The sequence below is a fragment of the Pogoniulus pusillus genome, chromosome 6, assembly GCF_015220805.1.
Source record: "Pogoniulus pusillus isolate bPogPus1 chromosome 6, bPogPus1.pri, whole genome shotgun sequence".
NCBI lineage: Eukaryota > Metazoa > Chordata > Aves > Piciformes > Lybiidae > Pogoniulus > Pogoniulus pusillus.
In genome coordinates this window covers 21,036,917-21,060,030 of record NC_087269.1, presented here as the reverse complement: position 1 = coordinate 21,060,030, position 23,114 = coordinate 21,036,917, and the positions used below count along the sequence as shown (strand labels likewise).

The 23,114-nt window shown below is 48.0% G+C and overlaps 1 protein-coding gene across 1 annotated transcript; it reads right to left on the bottom strand.

The window, feature by feature from the left end:
- Positions 1-393: 393 nt before the first annotated feature.
- On the bottom strand, positions 394-22,080 carry SCD (stearoyl-CoA desaturase). The gene is made up of 6 exons (XM_064144810.1): positions 21,698-22,080; positions 17,759-18,044; positions 10,806-10,936; positions 7,169-7,374; positions 5,684-5,916; positions 394-4,073 (listed from the first exon to the last, which is right to left on the bottom strand). Exons 1-6 carry the CDS (start codon positions 21,722-21,724, stop codon positions 3,874-3,876), a joined length of 1,083 nt encoding a protein of 360 aa, XP_064000880.1. The 5' UTR covers positions 21,725-22,080; the 3' UTR covers positions 394-3,873.
- Positions 22,081-23,114: the final 1,034 nt, after the last annotated feature.

Below are 23,114 nucleotides of genomic sequence, written 5' to 3'. Positions count from 1 at the left end.
AGCAGGGATGCGCACTGTTGCGGGAGGCAAATTCCCCCTGCGCGGTGGCAGGCCGGCCTGGCTGGGGAGCTGTGCTGCCGCGGTTACGTGTTATGCCGCATGTGTATCCGGCAGCCGCAAGGCCCTGGCGAGAGGCCGCGGCTGGAATTAACCTGCAGTAACCCCGCGGCACGGGGGCAGCCGTGGCGGGGCGTGCCCACCCCGGGCCGTGCTGGTGTATGAAAGCCATTATAATCCGTTCATTCATGGCTCTTAAAGAGACAGAGGTTTTGTCCCTGGGTTTCATAGAAGGGAGGAGGCTTTGGAAATGGCAACACATGGCAGTCTCGATCCAGATGAAGTCTCGCATGCTTAACCACGCAGTGCAGCCTGCGATGTCATCACTCTGACAAGTTTTAAAGTAATGTTTTTATTATGAACAAATAAGATTTCAGATCAGCACAACCAAATATCTGTTTCCATATTAGTAGAAATTATTTCAAAAAGTTTTTTTTTCCTTTTCCAGTACACAAAACAGAGATACTACTACAACTATGCAGAAATCCCTAAGCTGTGAAAAACCGTATCCTACTCACATTTCAACAGTGACAGAGCTTAGACAACGTGCAGATTCAACTTTCCAATCCTTCCCTAAACACCCAACACTTGGACATCTGCTCTTCACAATACCAGTGGGGCTGGGAATGGTTTTGGAAAACAAACCAGTCCATACTTCTGCCAGCAGTGGTGTGCGTGTGCTACCTACACCTTCCTCCTCTGTGCTCAGCCACTCGGCAGTGAGCCCCTGGAAGGCAGGGCAGAAGTCCCTCTCACAGGTAGGGAAATTGAGGCACAGAGAGTTTTTAAGTGACTTTGTACCCAGTTACATAGTAAGTGAGTAGCTAAGCTGGGAACATGTCCCAGGAGAATGGCTGCTCCAGCCATGAGGTCCCACTGCTGCCTTCTCTGTTCCCACCCCACGGACTCATTTAAGCTAAACATACAGACGACGCATCCAGGATACAAACATGCCACCAAAAATATATATATATATATATTTATAGGTATATATATATATCTCAAACAAAGTTCTACTTAAAGTGTTGTATCTGTTTCTTAATCTAACAAAAATTCTAACTCAAGTACATTCAAAATCACCTGCACCCACAGTTTGATGTAGGCAATTAAATAATTAAGAAACCCCTCGAATGTTCATAATGCAGAAAAAGAAAGAAAAAAAATATGGCAAATAGCTGTCAATACTCCTATGTATATTAAAGAAAGATTTAAGGCACCCAGAGATATTTGCCAATCTACCTTTAAAGTGACTAGGCAAACACCAGGACTGTTTGGTTACTGCTCCTCAGCTTCCACCCTAATTCCAGATTCTGGACCTGAATCAGCACTTGAAATTTGAAAGGAACCCTTGATGTCAAACTCAGCTTCCCTGCTGAGAGGATGTGAAATATTGCAGCATGTCACAGCATGCTTCTCTACCGTAGGGTATGTCACACAACACTGTAAGGGCACCATGAGCGAAGAAATCATTCTCACCTTCTTGCCTCTCCACACCCCTTTCAAACTACTGGCTGGAGCAAATTCATCCTCTCTGGAGACTTTTATGACTTCAAAAGGGCTTAGACTAGAGCAAAGTCAGCCTGCAATTACAGAGCTACCAGCATTGGTCTTTTTGGAGGGCTTTTTCTTTCTTTTTTAACCTGGTGGGATACAATTCTAGCCACAACCCTTTTAGCCCCAGCAAGCCCCCAGGTAGTCACAAGCATTAAGGACGCCAGTTTTCCAACACAGAGAGCTGAAAGACTCCCATTTCTCCCGTTGTGCCTCTTGCCTGGAAATGACATTGCTTCTGATAGCTTAAAACCTCAAAGGATCCCATTGCTGAGCAATAACAAGGCCATAGTGGTGTCACGGAGGAGAAAGGAGAGGAGAAGGGCTTCTTTTCAGAGTAACAAGAGCTCTTGTTAATGAGATCATCACAGAGCTGTCCTGGCTCCTGGTGAGTTTCACAGCAGCAGTAGAAAGTGCAGCTGCAGAGACTTGTTCCTGTGAAGGCTGCCTGCCTGCTGCATGGCAGAGCTGAGGCGGGGAAGCTGGCGTCTGCTCTGTCTCTGCCCTCCCTGGCCTGCCTGACTAAGGGAGACACTGTGAACCCTACTCCAACATCACCTTGTTCTGGCCACCTCTTGTGCTTTACTCCAACTCTATTTGATGCATTTAAGCAACAAAACCAACACTATTACTACAACTAATAATTAGTAATAACGGAGATAGTTAAGGGGGGAGAAAAGCACGTTTGGCCTAGTGAGGAGTGAGGGGCCATGATGCTTAGAACCTAACCCATTGCCTGAATTCAAGCTGCAGTCTGCAACTTGCAGGAAACACCCACCGGGACTTGTTTCCCCAGAACACACTCAGCTGTGTGCCCACATGGGCGCAGTGATGTAACTGACCTTTCTGCAGGCTCAGCCGCCCTTGCTGCCTGCCTTGCCAGCAAAGAACTGAGGTGGCGAGATGGCTTACTGAGAGGGCTGAGAGACAAGCTAAGAAACTAATGTGGATCTGTTTTCACCTCCCTTTCATGCTCCATCAGAGGAGCAGGGAATGGCATACTGCCCAGTGGGACAGTAAATCATGGAGGCAGCCTATACTGGCAGCAGTATCTCGGAGGTCTCGACTCCCTCGAGCTTCTGGTGCCACCTGGCCTTGCCTCGGTGTCTCTCAGGCACTTGTTAATCGCCTGAGTGGAGAGACCTGCTTCTGCAGACTTTCTCACCCTTTCCCTATGCCTGCAGGTAGTCCCTTGCCTTGTCTCTGGACTCAACACAGGATGTGGGTCTAAAGGGCAGGCATGGACACCAAGACATCTGCCTGCACCCAGCAGGGACCCTCTTCCTCCAGTACATAAAGCAGTTGGTTTACATCTTCCCCTCTCCGTTTTGGCAAAGTCCTGTTTGATGACAAAAATATCATCAGTGACAGTGAACAAAACCACTCTGGGGTGGTGCTGCCCCACACCAGCTAGTGACACACCCCTCCATTTATCCCCCTTCTCAGTGTAGCTCTCCAAAGGAGCCTGAAGCTGAGCTCTGCCTTCAGTTCCTGGTAGCAAGGGGCACGCAGGCCATGCAGGGAGGGAGGCTTTGATATCAGAGGGAGGAGATGATAAGGCCACCAAGGCTTCCCCCTCCAGTACTTGCTGCAAACACTAGACCCACCTAAGACACCAGTAGGCCTGGCTGGAGTTTTGAGTCTGGGGGCATTCCTCTTTCCAACCAGAGTGGCTGTGTGGTGGCAGAACACTTAGCATTTTGGAAAGAGAAAATGCTCCTTCTGGCTGCTTTTCCTGGGGAGAGAATCTTAGCCATTCCACGTCTTTCTGCAGCCCTTGAGAAAGTACGAGGGACAGGAGAAGAAATTTTGGGGATTAGGTGGTGAGGCAAAGGTCACTGACTTTGGCTCAACTCATGAGCTGGCTGGTACAGGCTTCCCTTAACTCCATGGTACATAGCTGGCTACAGTGGGCTTCCCTGGTCTGCTTCCTACCAGCTCTGTTGCCAGGAAGAGACTGGGACAATGGAAAGTGGGAGATGGGGTTGAGCAATGAAAGAATGAATGGAAAGTAAAAGGAGAGGAGGGAAAGGAGTGGCCTTGTATTAAAAAGGCAGAGTCCTAGATCTTAAATACATCACATAAAATACAGCATGGGAGGGGAGTTAAAACTCATTATCTGAAGCAAACTGGTAGCATTATTCAGTAGTTAGTAAACAGAACATTACACCTTTGTCCAGCGTGTTCAGAGGGGTAAGGAAGGGAAAAGGAGAAAAAAAGGAGGAAGGAGAGGTGTGGATGTTATGTGTGAAGAGGAGTGGGAACTCAGCCACTCTTATGACTTCCATCTCCAGTCCGCAATTTCCGAGCCATGATGACCTCCTTGGAGACCTTCTTGCGATCACTGGCCAGGCCCAGGAGGCACATGAGGTCAATGAAGGCTGTGGTTAAGTTGAAGCGCCAGCCAAACTCACTGGTAGAGTAGTCGTAGGGAAAGGTGTGATGGTAGTTGTGGAAGCCTTCTCCTGTAAAATATGACAAGGGAGAGGATATCACCGAGCTCTAGGTGATGGTCCCTTTATCTTGGCTCAAAGCACCACATTCCTGAAACAGGCTCTGGATTGAATCCAGGCTCATCTCTCCTCTTCAGCCCAACTTCACCTCTCTACAATCTCCCCCATCTTATCTAAGCATGGTCCAGCATGTCCAGACTGGCCTAAATGAGGCAATGAGAGTCACAGAGGCCCTATGCTGCTTCAGAGGAAAACAATCATGTGGCAAAGAAATGAGAAAGACCCTGGCCCACTGACTGCACTAGCACACCAATTCTAACGGTTTTTCCTCTGCCATCATGAGAAACCTTCTAGTATTGGTTGAGCTACCAGCTAGCAAGTCCCTCACAAGCCAGGCCAATCTGTACTCCTACAACACAGGCAGTCTTAATGTCAAATCCAAAGGGCATTTCCAGGTGGGAAGAATCAAAATGGTTCTGTTGGAAGAGACCTTAAAAATCACCTGACACAAGCAGGGTCACCTTCCACTAGACCAAGTTGTTCAAGGCACTGTCCAGCCTGGCCTTGAACACTTCATGGGAGAGGGCATCCACTACTTTCTTGGGTAACCTGTTCCAGTGTCTCACCACCCTCATTAAAGATTTTCTTCTTAACATCCAGTCTAAATCTTCCAGCTTAGGGACATTCTCCCTCATCCTAGCACTATAAGCCCTTGTGAAAAGTCCCTCCCCGGCTTTCTTGTAGGCCCCCATCAGCTATTGGAAAGCTGCTATAAGGTCTCCCTGGAGCCTTCTTTTCTCCAGGCTGGACAACCCCAACTCTTGCAGCCTGTCTTCACAGAGGACATAATGCAGACATGTACTAAGTGATCTACAGCTGCCAGCAACCCTCTGCTCCAGACACTGTCAGTGCTGGATTCAATGCTCAGTCATTCAGTGACATCACCTGGATTCCTGCTCCCTGAGTCTCTATGGTTCAAATCCCTTCCTACAAAAAAATCCATGAGCATATCCCCCTGGATCCTTCCCAGCACTACTGGAAAACAGTGCAACCCCAGTGAAGTAGTGATGCAAACCAGCTGAGGACTTGGGCTTCAGACAACAGATCAGGGCAGATGCTCAGTCTAGTGTGTACTTTCCTGAGTTCCCAAAATTTCAGGAAAACACGAGATGACCTGGCTTGTCTCATCCTCAAGTACCCTCAAAATCGCCAGCTGCCCTGAGAACACATTCAGATGTACATCTGCTGGTTTTCATGTCGACAAATCTAACACAGATAAGCAGAGACTGCACCATGCGTTTTTGTCTGGCATCAGGGCAGAGAGACCTTTGATCTGGGTAAATAAAACATCGCTCATCGCTATTGAGATAAGGAGGTGCTAAGTGTAGCACAGTCCTTTACAGCCTGGAGAGAGGCTGGTGGGACCTGATAACCCTGCTGCCCCCATGTACTCACTGGCCAGCCCTAGGAAACACCCCTAGATAAAAAGGCTGGAGGAGAAGCTTGCAGGGGCAAATGGGAACACCTGGATTTGCAGAAATTCCTAGAAGCAAACGCAGCCATAAGGCTCAGTCCCCGCTCTACAATCTACCTGCAGAAAAAGACATGGATGCTGAACGTACCTAGAGCTCCTAGGCTGACCAGGGGGTTCTCCCGTGGGTTGATGTTCTGATCATATGGCCGGTTGCCAAACATATGAGCAGCACTGTTCACTAGCCAAGTGGCATTGAGCCCTACAGTGTAGCGCAGGATGGCTGGAATGAAGAAGCTGATGATGATGGATTCATCCCAGAAGTACCAGGGCACTACAGTGGGCAGAGTGAAGCACAGCAACACCACCGAGGGCTTGTAGAACCTAGAAAGGAAGTGGTCATGAGGAAAGCACCCAGTGGCAGAGGCAGGACAGGAAGGGCTGGTTCAGTCCTGTTTTTGGAGGATTCATGCACAGCTATACAGGGAAAAATCAGGTGCAGAAATACCTCACCCCTGAGACCAGCAGCTTTGGCTCTGGATGTGCAGAACCCATGCCTGCAGGCTCTCAAGTCTTTTCACCACGCAGAAGACTCCACCTAAAGTCCTGCTCTCCCTGCCCCAATCTTATATGTGCACAAAGCATCATCATGAGTCCAGGAACCAGCTGCTGCTTTTGACTTCATCTGCCATTTGCTTTTCAGTTATATTGGTCCACATAAAGGGAACCCCATGCTTACAGAGTCCCACAGAAGGTCCCTCTTCTGGCTCTGGCCCAGTGCTGCAACCCTTCCTTGCAGACTTGGCCCTGACTACCAAAACATCCTATCAAGAAATGCAAATAATATTTGTGCCACCAAACAGATGAGCATAGAGGGTCTCTTACACTAGAGGGATGGTAGTAGTGGAAGCTGAACCACTCTGACATCCCACAAGAAAAATCCCAGGCAAAAAATGAAGGTAAGCCATAAACCTTGTTTGGTTCATCTGACACTCAACTAGGGACCTCCCAGGTGAGGGTGCTTACTATTTGGGTTCAGTCCCCCATCCCTGCAGCCCTGGTGACAGGCTTACATCTCCTCTGGGTATCACTCCCAGTAAAGCCTTAGACAACTGACAGAAACCTTAGCCAAGAGGCACTAGTGAATCAAGACTGTCTGTCCCAGTTACTGCCTTTCCATTTTCAAATCCTCTTTCACAACACTGTTTCTGGGAGACTGATGGGAGAGGGGCACAGACATAGCCTAGAAGTCTAAACCGTGACATCTCCAAAGACAGCCTGAAAGAACTCATGGGTCGGCTCTAGGCCAGGCAAAGCAGCACCTGGGCTGTGGGCTGGCAGGTGTGGAGGTGCTTTGTGATGGGACACTCAGCCCACTACTAGCTGGATGCTACAAGGCAGGTGGGCAAGAAAGAGGTGTGGGAGAGCTGGAAGTAGCACTAGCTACTGAATACTTCCTATAAGAGAGGCATAGCTCGTTTCTCACATTTCATTGCACATCAAAGCCTTGGGCAGATCACATTTCTCACGTGAGATGCTCTTCATGCTCCATCAAAGGCATTTGAGGTCCCTGGCCCATTTGGAGGATCCATGCTCCCTCCACATGGCTCTGCATGGGGCTGACCCCACCGCTCACCTTCGCTGGAACATCACCACTTTGTCAGCCTTTATGTCGCTCAGGTCCAGCTTCTGGCCCTTCTCTATGACGTCCGGGTGCTTGCGCACCAGCAGCCAGCCAATGTGGGAGAAGAAGAAGCCACGCATGGCATTGTGTGGGTCCGCATCTGTCTCAGAGAACTTGTGATGGACGCGGTGGTCCCTGACCCACTCGTAGATATCATTCTGCAAAGCAACAGGAGTGGAGACTTAGGGCCAGGGCTGCAGATGTACCCTTCAAATTAACCGAAGGGCATGGGACATTTACACTACCAAATCTCACTGACCTGACCTCATATCAGACATTTTATCCTTTGCTGGGTTTTTAGGGGGGTTGGCTTTTAAAACAAAGGTTGGGGCTGTGCTGAACCATTTACATTTTCTTTGAAATCTGCTTCTTTGGTGGGCTGCCTCTTCTCTGGTTTTTGGTGTTTTTTTTTTTTCTTTTGCTTTTTTTTTTTTTAATTTGTTTGTTTGTTTTGAGTTTTTTTAATTGGCTAACTTTAGACTCCGGTTTGCACATCCTCTACAGCATCCCAGGCTTTGATTACTCAGCCTGTTCCTCTACCCCTGCAATAGCCAACCTTCATTGGCCAGGCAGTGCCTCCTCCCTCACACTGTCAGCTCTTGTTGGTGTCTTGTCCCCGTCCCTACAACGTGCCAGCTAGGATTGATCGACTTGTCCCTTCCCTTTGCCCTGACATTTTCCACGGGTCAGCCTGCCTTGCTTTTCCTGGGATTGCCAAATCAGATCTGTTTAACTTGGAGGTGAAGTTTCTTTAACTTTTTTTGGTGTTTCACTGGAAATTGAACAGGCCTCTCTTTAGAAATAAAGTAAAATAATCACATAATTTCGATGGCAGTTACCAAAAATACCTTCCTTCAGTCTGATAACTGTTCTGTTTAAGATGCAGAATCAATACAGTTTGGAAAATGTCAAAGGTTTCATCATTTGGATTAAGAAAGGACTGGTTTGTCCAGTTTTAAGAATGGATTTTAAAGTCTGTGCTCGTTCCTTTACAGCAAGGTTTGGTGTATTTAAAGCCACATACTACACCATCCTAGAAAACACGGAACAGAGATCTAAGCATGCCTCTACTGTCTGCATTACACAAGAGGCTCCTTAGTCACCTAAATACATAGGACTTTTCCTGAAACACCTTGAAGGTAAGGAAGCAGCATAATCATCCCTGTTTCATTCCTGGAAAGCCCAGGTGATTTATCCATAAAGGAAGCCTGTAGCAGAGACACAATGCCTTAAGTCCATCTCAAGTGCTGTTACCACTGCTCCTTCAATTGAGATAAAATGATTTACCTACAGGCTACACAATAAGGCAATGATAGACATAGAGCAGGATTCAACTGTCACTTGCTTCCAAATACTGGGAGCTGCTGTCTTACTTCCAGCTAAATTCTGAGTGCCTTGAAATATCAGTAACGATTGCTGATCCTAGCCAGCATCCAGTCACTCAGCTTTGCCCTGCAACGAGGGTGGCCCAGCTGCCTTCCCTATCTAGGAAGCAGAGAAATACATCCAGTACCATGCTGTGACACAAAATCTTTTTCACATTCCTGTGACATGAGAATGCCCAGCCTGAAACCTGATAGTCTGCACGTCTGAATGAGCTTTCCCTATATCCTGGAAATGCTTCTGCTGGAGGCAGGAGGCACAAATTAGGAAAGAGACCGTGTGCTGCATACAGTTGCAATGCAGTACCACCTCATCCACCAGACCCTGTGAACACACACAAATCAGGAGTCTCAAAGCTGAAAAGCCAGCATCTTGACCCAAACATTATCATGTTAACTTTTCTACAGACCCTTCCTTGGGACCACCTGTAGCTGCGATGCTGTTTAAAAATCATGGCTTTCTGGATCAGCAAGCAAAGGAGAATGCCTTCTTGCTCAGGAATTTCCAGATACAGGCTACAACCAGGAGAGCTTCTGCTCTGCTCAAGCTGCCTAGTCTTGCTGGTGGAGGGGCTGACTAGGGGCAGAATTCCCAGATTCTCTGAAATGAGAAGCCACAGGTCTCTGAGCGGCTGACAGGCATTTTCTGAATGATCTCAGAGAAGATAGTCTCTAGTCTTCTCTGGTCTTCAAAGCTCTTGTCTTAGAGCTGTTGCCGTTAACAGGAATAACATAAATTGAAAATAAACTTAGTCTTGATTTCATTGAAAAGTATTAAAAAAGAATAAATCCATGAAGAATGTTACTGAATTTTCAGTAGAACTTGGATTAGTTCCTATTGAAGCTGAAATATCTGTCTGTCTCTCATCTTTGTCTATTCCTATCCCCTACAGCAAAAGCTCAGCAAATTCTTTCTCTCTCTGCCCTATAACCCTGTGAAAAAATGGTCTTTGTATGGCTTCAGTCAATACACAGCACCTCATTCCCTTGCTGAGTGCTAGAACAGTAGCTGGAATCTATATCTGGGCTCTTCCCTCTCCTCATGAAAGACTGGTTTGGTACTAATAGAGTACAAAAAAAGCAAATAGTGTTTTAAAGTTTTTTCAAGGCTAAAACCCCTCCATCTCCACCCTGTTCTGATTATACAATCACAATTAAGTGATACCTTTTATGGCTACAGAGAGGGGGAAAGGAAGATAATGTCTAAAATATCTGATCCCCTTGGGCTGTACCCGTCCCCTACATCTCAGCTGGAAAATTACTGACGGGCACAACACTGATGCTTTTCTGTTCACTTTCTTGTGCCGAAGTGCTGCACCCTGCTACCCTTCTGAGTACTTCCTGCACATAATCAAGTTTCTTCAAGTACAGCTGGAGTGCTGGTAGAGCTGCCAAACAGAAGCAAACCTGAGAGACCACCAGGATTTTTCTTTTTCCTTGTCCTATCAATTTGGGGTTTCACTCTGACTTCTTCTAAAGGGCCATCTCTTCTACTTTCTACAGTCCCTAAAGGACTTCCTGGATAGTTTACTTTGTGGACTGTGAAGTGGTCTCATGAGTGGTTAGGCAATAACCTGAGGTGTTTATCAGCTGCCTGCAGTCACTTGTGCCGCTCTGAATGGGCCCAACCCTTCCTTCATTGAAACATCACTGACCTGAGATGACTCTCTGGAAGCCACTGATGTGACTTTTAACAAGGTTATTCCTAAGTACCACTCAAAAACCAGAGGAGAACCCCTCTAATTGCATAATTTCATCAAGTTCTTCATCTTTCTGCAGCAGCAAAGATAGTCTATATAGTCTGGCTTCATAGGCCTTGCAGATGTTTCCCCCCTTATCAACCATGCAGCAAAAGAAGGGTGAGGCAGCACCAGGAGAGCACTTAGCACTCCCACACCTCTTTCACAGGACCTCAAGCAAGCACAGGGAGACCACACCTCGAGGGAAACATACATTCCTGCTTTGGAGAGCCTTCCAGCCCCTGGTCTTGGCCAGCAGTCCTCTCCCACCCAGTTTGTTTCTGCACAAGGTGATGACAATAGGATGGACTTAAGCATTGCAGTGTTGGATGTAAAGAGCAGGATGTTTCCTAGTGAGATGTAGCAGGACAGAGGAGCCTCTCCATCAGTTTTTGTGCCATATCTGAGACAGGGATTCAGAGAAGCACTTTCTTCTGAGGATCAGTGGTGTCTTGAAGAGGTGCTTACCTGGAAGGCCACAGAGTTTGCAATAGTCAGGAAGATCCGCAGGGGCAGCGTGGCTTTGTAGGACCGATGGCTCCAGAGGCGGTGAGCTCCAGCTGTTATCCCTAGAGCACTCACCACAAAACACAGAAGGGCTGGAAAGGAAAAGAAGGTGTTGAAGCAGTTAGAGCAAGTCAGCTTGCAGCAAAGTCTCAGGCAGAGTAACATGAGGGCAGGCCTTACCCCAACACTGAAGAAGCAAGAGAGAAACCTGTGGAAAGTACAGACTGGAGCATGAAAAATCAACGTGAGGGTGCCTAAGCTACCGCAGGCTTCCTAAGCAATGTGGGGCAAATCACTTAATCTTGGACAAGGGGAGAGTCTCCTCCTTATAAGACTTACCAAAAGTATAGTATCATGTCACATTCAAGACTGTCAAAATCACACAAGGCAAAGGTTTCCACATAGCCCTCTGGTAACAGCTCTACAGTCCACCAGTGTACAGCTTTCCCCTTTCCTCCCACTCTAGACAATCAAGCATCTTGCTTTCCTATCTCACTTCTCACTAACTCTCTTTTGCATCCATTTTGCCTAGAGGTGGTAGAGGATCTTATAGTTCTTCAAGAGGACAAGTCAAGCCCAAGGTTAGTTTTCTCTTCTGCTCCCTTTCTAAGCAAAGCTGTCTGGAAAAAGATCTAAATGACTATCCCATTGAAGCTTGGGCTTCACCTTTGGCTCCACCACTGACTTTAAATCTGCTCAGAGGCTCCCATTCCCAGGGCGTTTTTGATCCCCTCCTCTGCTCAGCTCTTGCACCATGTGCAGAAGGAAACTCCAAACCCAATAAGTCATTCTCATCTGTGTCCATGGCAGAAGCAGATGTTGCTGGGCCAGTTGACTTTCAAGATTTCTTCATGCATTCCCTCTCCACAGAGGTCAGATGGAATTCCTTACTTCTCTGGCAGCTAGTAAAAAAAAATCACTCTCCCCCTGCATCACATGTTTATGTCTCCCTTGGTCTGTGTGTTCCTGTATGCTCTCCTGGGACCACTGGAATTTAAGAGGGGTTCCAAAATCTTTTTCTAGAACTAAACTAAACCAGAGAAAAAGACCCCAATAGCAGGCCCCACTAGGATGCAGGGAGTAAGAAGAAAATTGTATCTGAAAAGTAAGTAATTCTCTAGGAAGAGTTAGCAGAAGTCAGGAAGTCTGGCAGAAAACCAGAAGGAGTTCAAGAGCTGGTTTGTCTTGCAAGCTCAGATACTGAGAGGGAAGCTGGCATATTTGTGCATAGGTCAACTAATACAGCTTCAGTCCACTGAGGGAAGGATACCGTCTTCCAGTTTCCCAGGGGAAATGCTTTCCTTAGATGAGTTTGCAGATTTCAGCCAACTGCCTCAGTCATGAAAACAGCTCCTTATTGCTATGTGTAAACCCACAGACAGGAATCACTGGTACGCTTGACAATACCATCCAGCCTAGCCAAATGGCTCTAATCAAGCCTGGATTTAACCCAGACAACAGATTCTCTGCCAGAAACCTGTTTAGAATCAGAAATCTGAGACATATACAAGGCATTGTTGTGCTGTTGTTTCATTCAAAATAATCCAGGCTTTCTTTCCTCTCATCTCCTGCTCCCTCTTCCGTCACTTTTTTTTGTTTGTTTTTCTATGTTACAAACTTACCTGCTTAAAGCCAGTCTCAGCTGATTAAACATCCTACTCTGGACCCCTAAACTTGCATTAAGCCTTCTCACTTCCATCCTGCTGTGGATGCCAGCCCTGTCTGCTGATCTGACCATGACTTCCTATCTTCATCTTCTCCCTTGGCCTTCTTGCCTGCTCCCATATGCACTGTAAGCCTCAGAGCAGCATCCTGCATCCTGTCTCTCAGGTCCTCTGCAGACTCTTGGAGGAGCCAAGGAAAAATACCACATGGAGTCCATGATAAACTTGTAATGGATGTTTGGGGCAACTTGCTAGGGAAAGAGCCTAGCTCTCCACTGTGGGGCAAAGAGTAATGAGTTAATGCTGCACTGGGGACATAAATGATACATGCAGTCTTTCATGATCTTCAATAGCACTAGAAAATAAATGCTAAATTGGGTGAGTATAGATCCTGTTTATTGCCCTGAGTTTAGACTTCCACCTGTGGTGAATCCTTGCATGCTGACAGGGAATTTTTTGGCTAAAGAGCCTCTAGCAAAGTGACTGTGGCATTTAATCTTTGCAAGAAGGAAGCATATCTTCATCTCTTTCAGAGGCAGTTCTCAGAATTGTCCTGTGGCTACTACTGCCCCCCCTACAAAAGATGACACCATCAACAAAGACATGCCAGCATGTGCAAGGAATCACAAAAGAGAAACGATGGGGATAGTGACAGACCCAGTAACCAGACAACCCAGTACTTCCTTTTGAGTAGCTTTGCCTGAAAGTTTTTGTTACAAATTTGGAAGAGTACCCACAGCTTTTCAGTACCCTGGCACAGAACAGTCACAGCCTTCATCCAAAGCCAATGAACCTCAGCAGCTCATGTTGACTTCTCTTGGAGCTGCATCCCAGGATGTTACAATGGCCACAACTCTCTAATTATAATTCCATGCTGCCTTGCCTCTTGCCTGTAGACAGCAGCTGTAGTTTATCTAAGGAGCAGATAATTTCTTTGAGAAAGGAGTCAATTCTCATTCTGTGCATACATGGCACCCAGACTCACAAAAGCCCAAACCCTAACTGGGGACTATCAGCTTAATCAGCCATACCTAAGAGTTGTTTTAACAGTGATGGAATCTGGACAGTAAGACTGAAAAGCCTGATGGAAAACAGAAGAACCCAGCACCCTAGTGATTCAGAGGGTTCACACCCACAAACAGGTACAGTGACAATCATGACACAGGCAGGGAATCAGTATCTCACAGGAAGAAGGAAAGCTCTTCCAAGATCATCTACTAGGAATGAAATTGGAAAGACAGTAGAGAAGGTGAAATAAAGTAGCACAGATTTTCACAGCTGCCCTGCGCTGCTGCCCCGCGCTGCTGCCCCAAACTAAAGGATTTAGATGCTCCATCAGCTGAGGTTTCAGAGTCATCTGCCACACTATGCTTTGATTGTCAACTCACAGGTAATGTTCCCAATGACCCATTCATCTGGAATACAAAGAATTATGACCACTGCTAGTAATATGCACTCACTGCTCTAAAAATTAAACTGAAAACATTACAGATTCAATCATGTCTGTATGACTCGCCAGCCTCTACCTCTTCAGGGCCCAGATTCAGACCTCAAGTTATGAAGAGTAGCCAAGAATGTGCTAAGGGTGTGTTCTCTTGCAGTCAACACAAATTATGTTTACATGAAGAAGTGTCCCTGTTCCAGCAGGTGTCCCTGGGCTTCTGTTCATGGCAAAGGAAAACTACAGCTCCAGACTGTTCCTTCCTTGCCTTCCAGTCCTGCTAGTCGGGTAGGTTGCATTACTCTCAGGAGAAATGCAGCAAGAGCAAGGAAACGGGTAGGCTGCATAAAGGAAGAGTTATTTAGGAGAGCAACAGAAGCTACTGTTGCTAAAACATAGCTTCCCACGTTGCACCTGATAGTTAGGCCTGGAGAGGTCAGAGGCAGAGGTGGTGGCAGCAGTCGTCTTGATGGGAAAGCAACAAAAAACTCCTGCAAATGTTTTGCTGGACACACCCCTGGAAGCACTACTAGATGAGGTTTTCTGGCTATCAGAACTGCTTAAATTCTCCATCAAGATGCTCCTTGATCCAAATATGATGCAGCAGCAACAAAGAAATGGTATCTACCCATGTCTCTGTCACTGCTGTCATTGCAGAAAGCTAAGGTATTGTTAGAGCACCATATAGAGGAACCATCACTGTTTTATAGACTTTGTTCACCAGGCCAAGAGGAATTAATACAAATACTGTCACTCTGCTGCACCTGAGAGCCAGGAAGACAACCTGTAAATCATATTTCCAAGAAGGCTTAAAGAAGTTAGATAAGAAGCTGCCAGTCACCTTTGCGTCCTGCCCTTCCAGACTTAGTCTCTATGCTGTTCAGCAAATGCTGTGAAAACTGCCTGTGATCCCTGTAAAGACTGTGTAAGACTTTGTGTCAACTGCAGTGGAGAACATGGCACATAAAAGAGAAGCTGGCTAGAAAGTCATAGTGCTGGAAGGGCTTCGAGGGCTCTCATTATGGTGAGCTCTCACCTGATCAACAATCCCAGCTTTTCTGGGAAGCTCTGTACCAGAAAGAGATCAGGGAATACAATGCACACAGCAACGCAGAACAGCAAACAATGATGAAGGCAGGGCTGGAGAGCTTGAGAGACAAAGAGGAATTAGCACACAGAGAATTGAAAACAAAAGAGGACACAGTCACCAATATAACTGGTTTCAGAGGGACAGGAACATCAAGTAGACAGTGGCCTGGATGAAGAGGGCATAAAATACAGAATGCAGATCAGCTACCGGGCACTGCAACTCCCTGTAGCATTACAGCAAAGAACATCTGAGGTCACATTAATTTTATATGTACACAGCCTAAGAAAGGAATGAGATGAAAAACAAAGAAAGAAACAAGCAAAACCACCAGCAGCTCTACAACTACCACAGAGAGAGTTGTTCTGCCATAGGCCCATGGTGTGTTGCTGGGGGTAACTGCTGGGGTCTCTGCTGCTCTGTTGTTGTGTGTACAGTAGGAGCCGTGGGCCTTTCCTTGCTACCACAGCATCCTGGGAAAACACTAAGTCACTGAGATGCCTTGGATGTGCTAAAGAAAGGTATGAACTGAGAAATGAGCAATGCAAGAAGGCACAAGGAGCCTTGCTGAGAAGCCAGAACTGTGGAGAATCACAGTATCCCAACTGTAGTCAGCACTGAAGGAGAATGGACTACAGGAGAAAGCTCTGACTTGGCTGCAGGGTGCAAGGAAGGGTAGTCCTTTCTCATAACGAGTGCCAAGGATGCAGAACAGGAAGCAGTGTGGAGCAACTCCACACTTCAGTCAGTTCAGAACAATGCATTTCCCCCAAACTCCATGTACTCCCATTCCCAGAGCATCTGTCACTTCAGAAGCCACCAAGGAATCTCACAGTGCCTCACAGTGACAGAAAAGCAACTCGCATTTCACATCAGAGGACTGAAAGAAAAGCATGAAGGACTGGCATTGAGTAAAAAGCAAGACAGATTCCTATGAATGCCATACAGACATCACAAACAAACATGCAGCTGCAAAGACCTCAGAGACCAGTTTAGGGTAAGATTTGCAGAATGCAAAGCAGTATTAACCTAGATGAGGATGCTGGAGCCCACTTACATATCTCAGGGGAGCTCAAAGGAGAAGGGTTGGATGCATTTCAAAATTACAGTGCATCTGAACAGCCTGCAATGAAACCAGTAAACTGGATTCACCTTTTTCCTCCTCCGTGCCCCAGTACCCTGAGAATACTTGGCTGGGGTTGGAAGACCCAGGCTGTCAACTCAGCAAGTGAGAGAAGCCAGCAGCTGCTCTCTAGCAGCCTCAGGCTGAGAGCCTTGGGATGGGATACACAAAGGACTGAGAGCCCTGAAGCACTCCTCCAAGGTCATGCCAAGGCTGAATGTTCTGCCCAGCCCTGCCACCTTGGGTAAGAGTGCAGCCTGTAAAGTTTTCGCAAGGCAAAGGCCCAGCAACATCTTTCATAATGCCCCTCTGAAAGCTATGCTGACTGCACAAGGTACACGTCAGTCCCTCTGCTGTTACAGATGCTGTAGCCAGACTCTGACCACATAGTGTGGCCTCCAGTGATGTTCATCTTCCCATCCTCTCACAGGCAGCTGTGAGAGACTGAGATGGTCTGGGAAGAAAACAGTCAGACTTGAAGGTCAGGGAGCCTTCTCTTTCCCGGTTCAGCTGTCATGCTTGTCACTCACAGCCAACAAGACAAACTTTGAGAGCATGACAGATCAGGTTGATCACTTCAGCCCTGGACAAGTGGACTAGCCAGAATGCTGCTCCTGGCTAGCGACTTGCAGAAGCGTCACTGAAACCAAAAGCCATGCTAGCGAGTCTCGAATTAGACTGTCACTTTTCATTTCAGGCCGCTCTGTTTCACAGGAAGGCAGGCACTGGATACAGTCTCTTGACCTCCCCTCTGGGAGCTGTTTGGCTTCTTGACTCCTCCAGGGGTCCACACAAAGGCTTGTGGAAAGTACAGCTCCCCTGCAGCCCGGGCATCTGGCCCAGCCGCTTTTTAAGCAAAGGAGAACTTTGGTTCCTACCGAGTGCAAGGTCTCTGAGAAAGCGGAGCTTTGCCTAGCTACCTTCTGCTGGGTTGTGCTTTCCACTGGAATTTGCTGCCTGGAGAGCTGCTTATTTGTTTTTTGAAAGTTGTCAGGCTTAGTTCCGGGATGACAGAGGCTAATCTGTGCTTTTATAAAGAATGATAAAAGACCTGAGCTTCAGATTTAATTCTTGACTTTTATCTTTAGTGTAACTGCTTTGTCTTTTTCATCTCACATACACAGGGAGGCTTCACAGGATTTGGTCTCCCTTGGTAAGGACAGGAATGGTTTTTGCATTGGGGCAGCAGCCTCATGTAAAATAATGTTCTGTACCTTGCCTTGTCAGCTACCCTTTAAGGTGCTCTTGCTAGCACTTCCTGGGACTATCAAAATACTCCATCAAACATTTTCTGTGCTTCACTTTAGAAATGGCTGCACATTCAGGCTGCACCAATTCAGCACTAATGCACATGACTCAAGTCTGTCCTTTATGCAGCTAGGCAGTTCCTTGCCAGATTCTTCCCTCCCATGCATGACCTTACAAGTGACACTAGCAAGCGCTCCCACAGCTTGCTACGAGGCTGGCTGACTAGCTTCTTCCAGCAGAAGACCTCCACTTCCTTCTTTCTCCATCCTGAATCTGTGGGCCTTAAGAAAATACCACCCAGCAGCTGTGGGGTTTGAAGATGGCAGAAAACAAATGGAAGAATGTGCTTACCCCATGCCAATGTCTGGATCTTTGCAGAAGGTATCAGCATCAACCCGAATATGGCCCCTAGATGCAACAGGCTCATGAGGATGATATTCCTCCAGACGTATCGAAAGGGGGGTTTGGGACCCTCCTTCTCCTTGTAGGTCTCATCGAAGATGTCGTCTATCATGCCCCGGTCTCCTGCTAAGTCCTCATGATTGATTAAGTCCTTCTTCATGATGGCATCCCCATTCCTGGTTGCTCGGGAGGTGACAGTGTCAGCAGTGGTGGCACTCGAAGTGGAGGAGAAATCCTTGGAGAGGCAGCAATGGACATTTTTGAGAAAGGAAAAACAAAACAAGAAGTGATGGTCACCATGGAATGGAAACACAAGCAGCTAGGCTGGCAGTACGAAGACTCATGGCCTGAAGTTTCCCTTGCAGGCTCCATTCTTTCAGCTGAGTCCCTGGCACTATGAAGAGCCTGCTCTGGCACCATGGAGTCATGATCTGAGACAAAGAGTGGGCCTGATCTTTCTGGGGAAAGTAGGTAAGTAATAGACAGGGTACAGAAAGTAATGACCAAGACTTGAAATCCCATCCTTTTTTTCCACCAGTGGCTTTCATGAGATCATTTGCAGGCTGCAAGGATTTCACTTTTCCTTCAGATTTATTGTTTTATTTATCTGGGCTTAGTACATAAGATAACAACAATAAAGGAAACATTGTGACTGAACAAAGAGGTGGGAGAAAAATAGGATCTGAAACACAGTTTTATTATAAATCATTTGGCTGCTGCTCCTGATATTCTGCCTCTTTGTGTCACCCCACTGGAAATCACTGAGGGAATATCAGGAAGATCCACAAGAAGATTCCTCTGGGGTGTCTCCTTATCTCACCTTCCAGGATCAGATGTGGCAAGACTGACATATCTGGAGATAAGTGTACAGAAGCAGTTGAGAACTGTGCGTCCAGACAGACCTACAGCTCCTATCCTGTGCCTGCTGCTAAGCCTCTTATCCTGTCCTGCTTCACACCCACAGGCAAACTGAGGTACCGGAAGACAATCCTCTGAGCCAAGGCCACCAGCATGCAGTGAGGAAGTTTTAGGCAGCAAGGTGGCTCAGCCTGTCTCCCGGCTGCCTCCTGTAACTGTGACGTAACAGTCCCACACACATGCTTGTTTGCCCTGGCTGAGTGACAGCACGCCCCATCAGGCATGCATGACGAAAGAGGCAGGCAGGACTGACCCTGATGAGGCAGGTCACTGAACCCTGAATCACCAATTTCCATTTCCATTATGACAGCCATGTGCTTGCTGGTGCTTGCAGCGCTTTGTCAGGCCTGAGCCCAAGCACTTGATGGGGCTCAAGCCCAGGAGTGCCAAGGCATGCTGCCCCATCCCCTTGCCTCCCAGGAACCTGCCAAAGGACATGTCCCTCTGCTGCCTACACCATTGCTTTCACGTACAAAAGGGCAATAAAGGCTAGCTGGCAGGAGTGGTAGGGCCAGGAGAACTCCTTTCCCAGTAGAAACCTCTTCTGAATTAACAGCAGATGCCCACCCAGGCACACAGGATTAATAAAAGACCACCATTCTGCCATGGCCTAGTTTCCTGAAGGAGGCATTAAAATCAGGCCAGCCAGCTTACGTGGCCACACCAACTCCTCCCTTTCCCAAGGGTAGAAACTGGAGGGTTATAGACATACCTTCCTTTGGGGAGTAGTTGGCAAAGCTGACAGATTCTCCATATTTGTGAAGTAAAATGTTCTCTTAGAGGGAGAGGGAATGTTCTAAGTTTTACCTTCTGGAAGCAAAGGTTAGAAAGGAAAACCAGCTGGATGCAAAGCATCCTGCTGCTATCTCTGAACCCAGGCAAATGTTGGGCTCAGGACTGCCTCCCTTTGATGCCACCTATACGCTGTCTCTACCTGATTTCCTAATTAATATTTTGAGGTAATTGTGCTCTGAGCTGCTGGAGAATTAAAAGGAAATCCCCCAGAAAAGAGCTGTGAGAAATGTCTTCTAATCCAGAGATTAGGCACAGAAAAATCCTGCCCATTCCAAAGTGTCAGATATTCTCATGCGGCATTTTGTCAGGAAGGTACAATTTTCTTCCTTGGCTGGAAGACAATCTACCGAAAAGACCTAAGACTTGTCTATGCAGGAAGAATTCCCAGCAGAGACCTAGTGGTATAATTAGACAAGTAATGCTCCCCATATGGACATGCTGCTTCCAAAGTAAGAATGTGGGGCTGGAGTTGCATTTTTCTACTCAGAGACAGCTTACGTCAATGTCAAAGTTACACAAGGACAGAGGAGGAAGAGGGCAAGCACAAAGAATACAAATGAGAGGGAAAAAAATATTCTTCCAGAATAGCAGTAGCCACATGAGGAATTTCACCAGCATACCTATGATGCTGGAATTACACTGACATAGCTGAACTTGTTATTTCTTGCATGCAAACTAACCTTAAATCAAAAGGGCTATAAAGATGCTGTGAAATATAGCTCCATCAGCACAGATTTGGGGGAGACCAAGAGCGAGAATAAACAGCTATTTACATGGAGACCAGGGAAGTGAAGAGGAAAGAAAAGAAGACTTCTATCCCCTTAAGGCTGTACTGGCTCCAGTGGTTCCTAATGAAGAGTATGAGATGGGAATTGATCTGGGGGTCTTGAGAGGGGGAGTAGGCCAACTGAAATATTTTCATAGGCTCCCCCTCATTTCTCAATGGGTTTGCAGCTCTCATCTGCAGAACAGATGCATTCCCCCATTTCCAACCCCTGCCCACACCCTACCAGCACTGAACATGCTATAGGTGAGCCTGGCACCCAGCCATCTTATACAACCAACTGCGTCTCAAAGGCTGTAGCACTGGGTATAGCCTAGAGGCCCCAGAGCACTGAGTCTCAGGTCCACTACATTTGAGTATACCCAACGTGACCCAGGGACAGGATTCTTTCCAGCCTCTGGGTTATGCCCTGAAATACTCATCAAGATCATGAAACATAGTCTGAGCATGCTGCCCTTGGCAGCCATTTCGAGTTGGAGAGGAATAAAGTTCTTTGCATCACAGCATCCCTGGAAGATCACAGCACCTGCACGAAATTACCTGGGTAGGCTCCTCATGGTCTCGATAGGCAAGAGAGTGGGTCTGAGATCTAACACTCCACTCCTCATCAGAGGCAGAAGAGGTAAGGATGAGATGTGATAGCAGAACACCAGAATCAGTCCCTGCCTCCCCTCAGGCAAAGGATGGCTGCCAGGAGAGGCAATTTTTTTTTAAAAGGCAATCTCTCGAGATTCAACAGCTGTAGGCATCTTCCAGGTGCTGGGTTGTTACTCAGACCTGCTTATGCCAAAAATGGGCAGTATCCCCACTGTGCCTTTGCTTGGCTCAGGCAATGCAGACACAGACATTCTTCCATCTGGGCTGCTGGCCGTTTTCACCTTGCGTCTGTCCTACAGACTCTCCCTGCTGCAAAATTTGCTTACAAACGCTGTGAATGAAAGCCCTTCCCTATAAAAACATTAATTAACACAAGAGGAAAAAATATCACAGCACTGCCAAACCCGCCACGAACGCTCAGCACAAAAGACCTTCCTGAGCAGCCCTAGCAAGCGCGCTGAGGCGATGTTTTCCAGAGAAACCTGGATTTTATGCGCAGTCCATCCGAGAGCTGACTCCGCGGGGAGTCAGCCCCGGTGGCGCGACCGCTGCTCAAGAAGCTTGGACGATGTCTTCAGATAGCACCGAAAGAATCCGCCTCCTGACTGAGATGTGGCACAGAGAAGGCACACAAATGTGTGCGTGTGCTGCACGGACACGCGTGGATGCCCAGCGCTTTCCCCCCACGACTGCGGCAGAGCAGCACTGCCGGAGCCGCGGAGCTGAAGGAGGAAGAGGCGAGGGGAAGACAAAGCACTCGCACCCCCACGGCCCACCGGTAGTCCCCTGCTTACCTCCTCCTGCATTAAGTGCGCAGGCATGGGTCGTCCCTGTCTCTGATGCTCGGCGGCGGAACGGCGGCGCTCAGGTCCCCGGCGGCGACGGCGGGAGGAGGGTGGCTTTTGTCGGACCCCGGGTCGGCGAGTTGTGCGGCTGGGGTGCGGCAGGCGCGGAGGTATTTAAGCGGGGCTGCTCGCTTGGCGGGGCTGGCTCTCCGCGCCCCGGCCTCCCAGTGACCCCCTGCCCGTGGCTGAGATGCGCAGGGTCAGCGCGGCCGGCGGGCAGTCGCGGCGGGGGCCCCGCTGTCGGCGTGCCCGGGAGGGGAGGCGGGGCGGAGGGCGGGGGCAAGGATGCTGAGGAAGAGGAGGATGGCGAGGGCCAGGCTCTCTCATGGTGCCTGCCTTTTTTTTTTTTTTTTTTTTTTTTTTTTCTCCTTCTTCTTCTTTTTTTTTCTTTCCCTTCCCCCTCGCGAGCCGATTGGCTGCGGGAAATTTGGTGCCACCTCGGCCTGGCCTCGCCATTGGCTGTCCGCAGTCTGCTGTTCGCTCCCCGCGGCGCGCACCCTGCTCTGTACGCGCACGGCTCCGCGGGTGCGGGGGATGCCCCCGTGGGGAGAGGAGGTGACCCAGGCGTATTGAGCAGCATTGTGCCCCTTTCCCAGCTGCCTGAGGAGTGCGGCGGGGAAAGAAGGAGGTTCTGCGTCAAACATCCACTCTGTACAGGGATCTCTGTGGGGAGCGTTTCATACATATTTGCGTATCGTATAAATCCTACATCTCTGCAAAGCAAAGCATGGCCACAGCTGGAAGCATCTATGCCTGCATAGGTGTTTATCTCGATAGGCAAAGCCAGCCTGGACTATGTTGACTGCACACACTGCACACTTTAAAATCAATCCTGGCCTTAATCCACTGGAAAACAGCCCCTTTCGGCAGAGGACGGAAGGAAAAAGGAGCAGTTCAATTTGCTACCAACTATTTTCCATCGCAACCTCCTCACTAGCCAGTGATGTCATCAATAGGAAAATCCAAGCTCTATCCCAAGGAGACCTTCACCACTAAAAGTGATAAAGAGGGCACTTTGAAATAAAACCATAGCCAGTGGCGGAGCCTGGGGGCAGCTGTTCTAACCCCACCGTGTGGTCACTACGCCAGACACCTTCAGCCGCCCAGAAGCAGGGCTTGGAGTGCCCTAGTGCCACCCCCCCAGCCAGGACCTGTTTCAGCTGCTTCTCCTACTCACGTTGTGTCCTATGTGTTCATTTTCTGCCACACATACACACACACCCGCTGACACATGAGTCATCCTGGGAGTGAAACAGGGACGTCAAATGCCGTTTTAAAGTCTGTATCCCCTCACACATATCCTGTTGGGACAGCTATCCAGCAGCCTTGAAGGCAGCCACACGAGGTGAAGATGGACAGCCAAGAT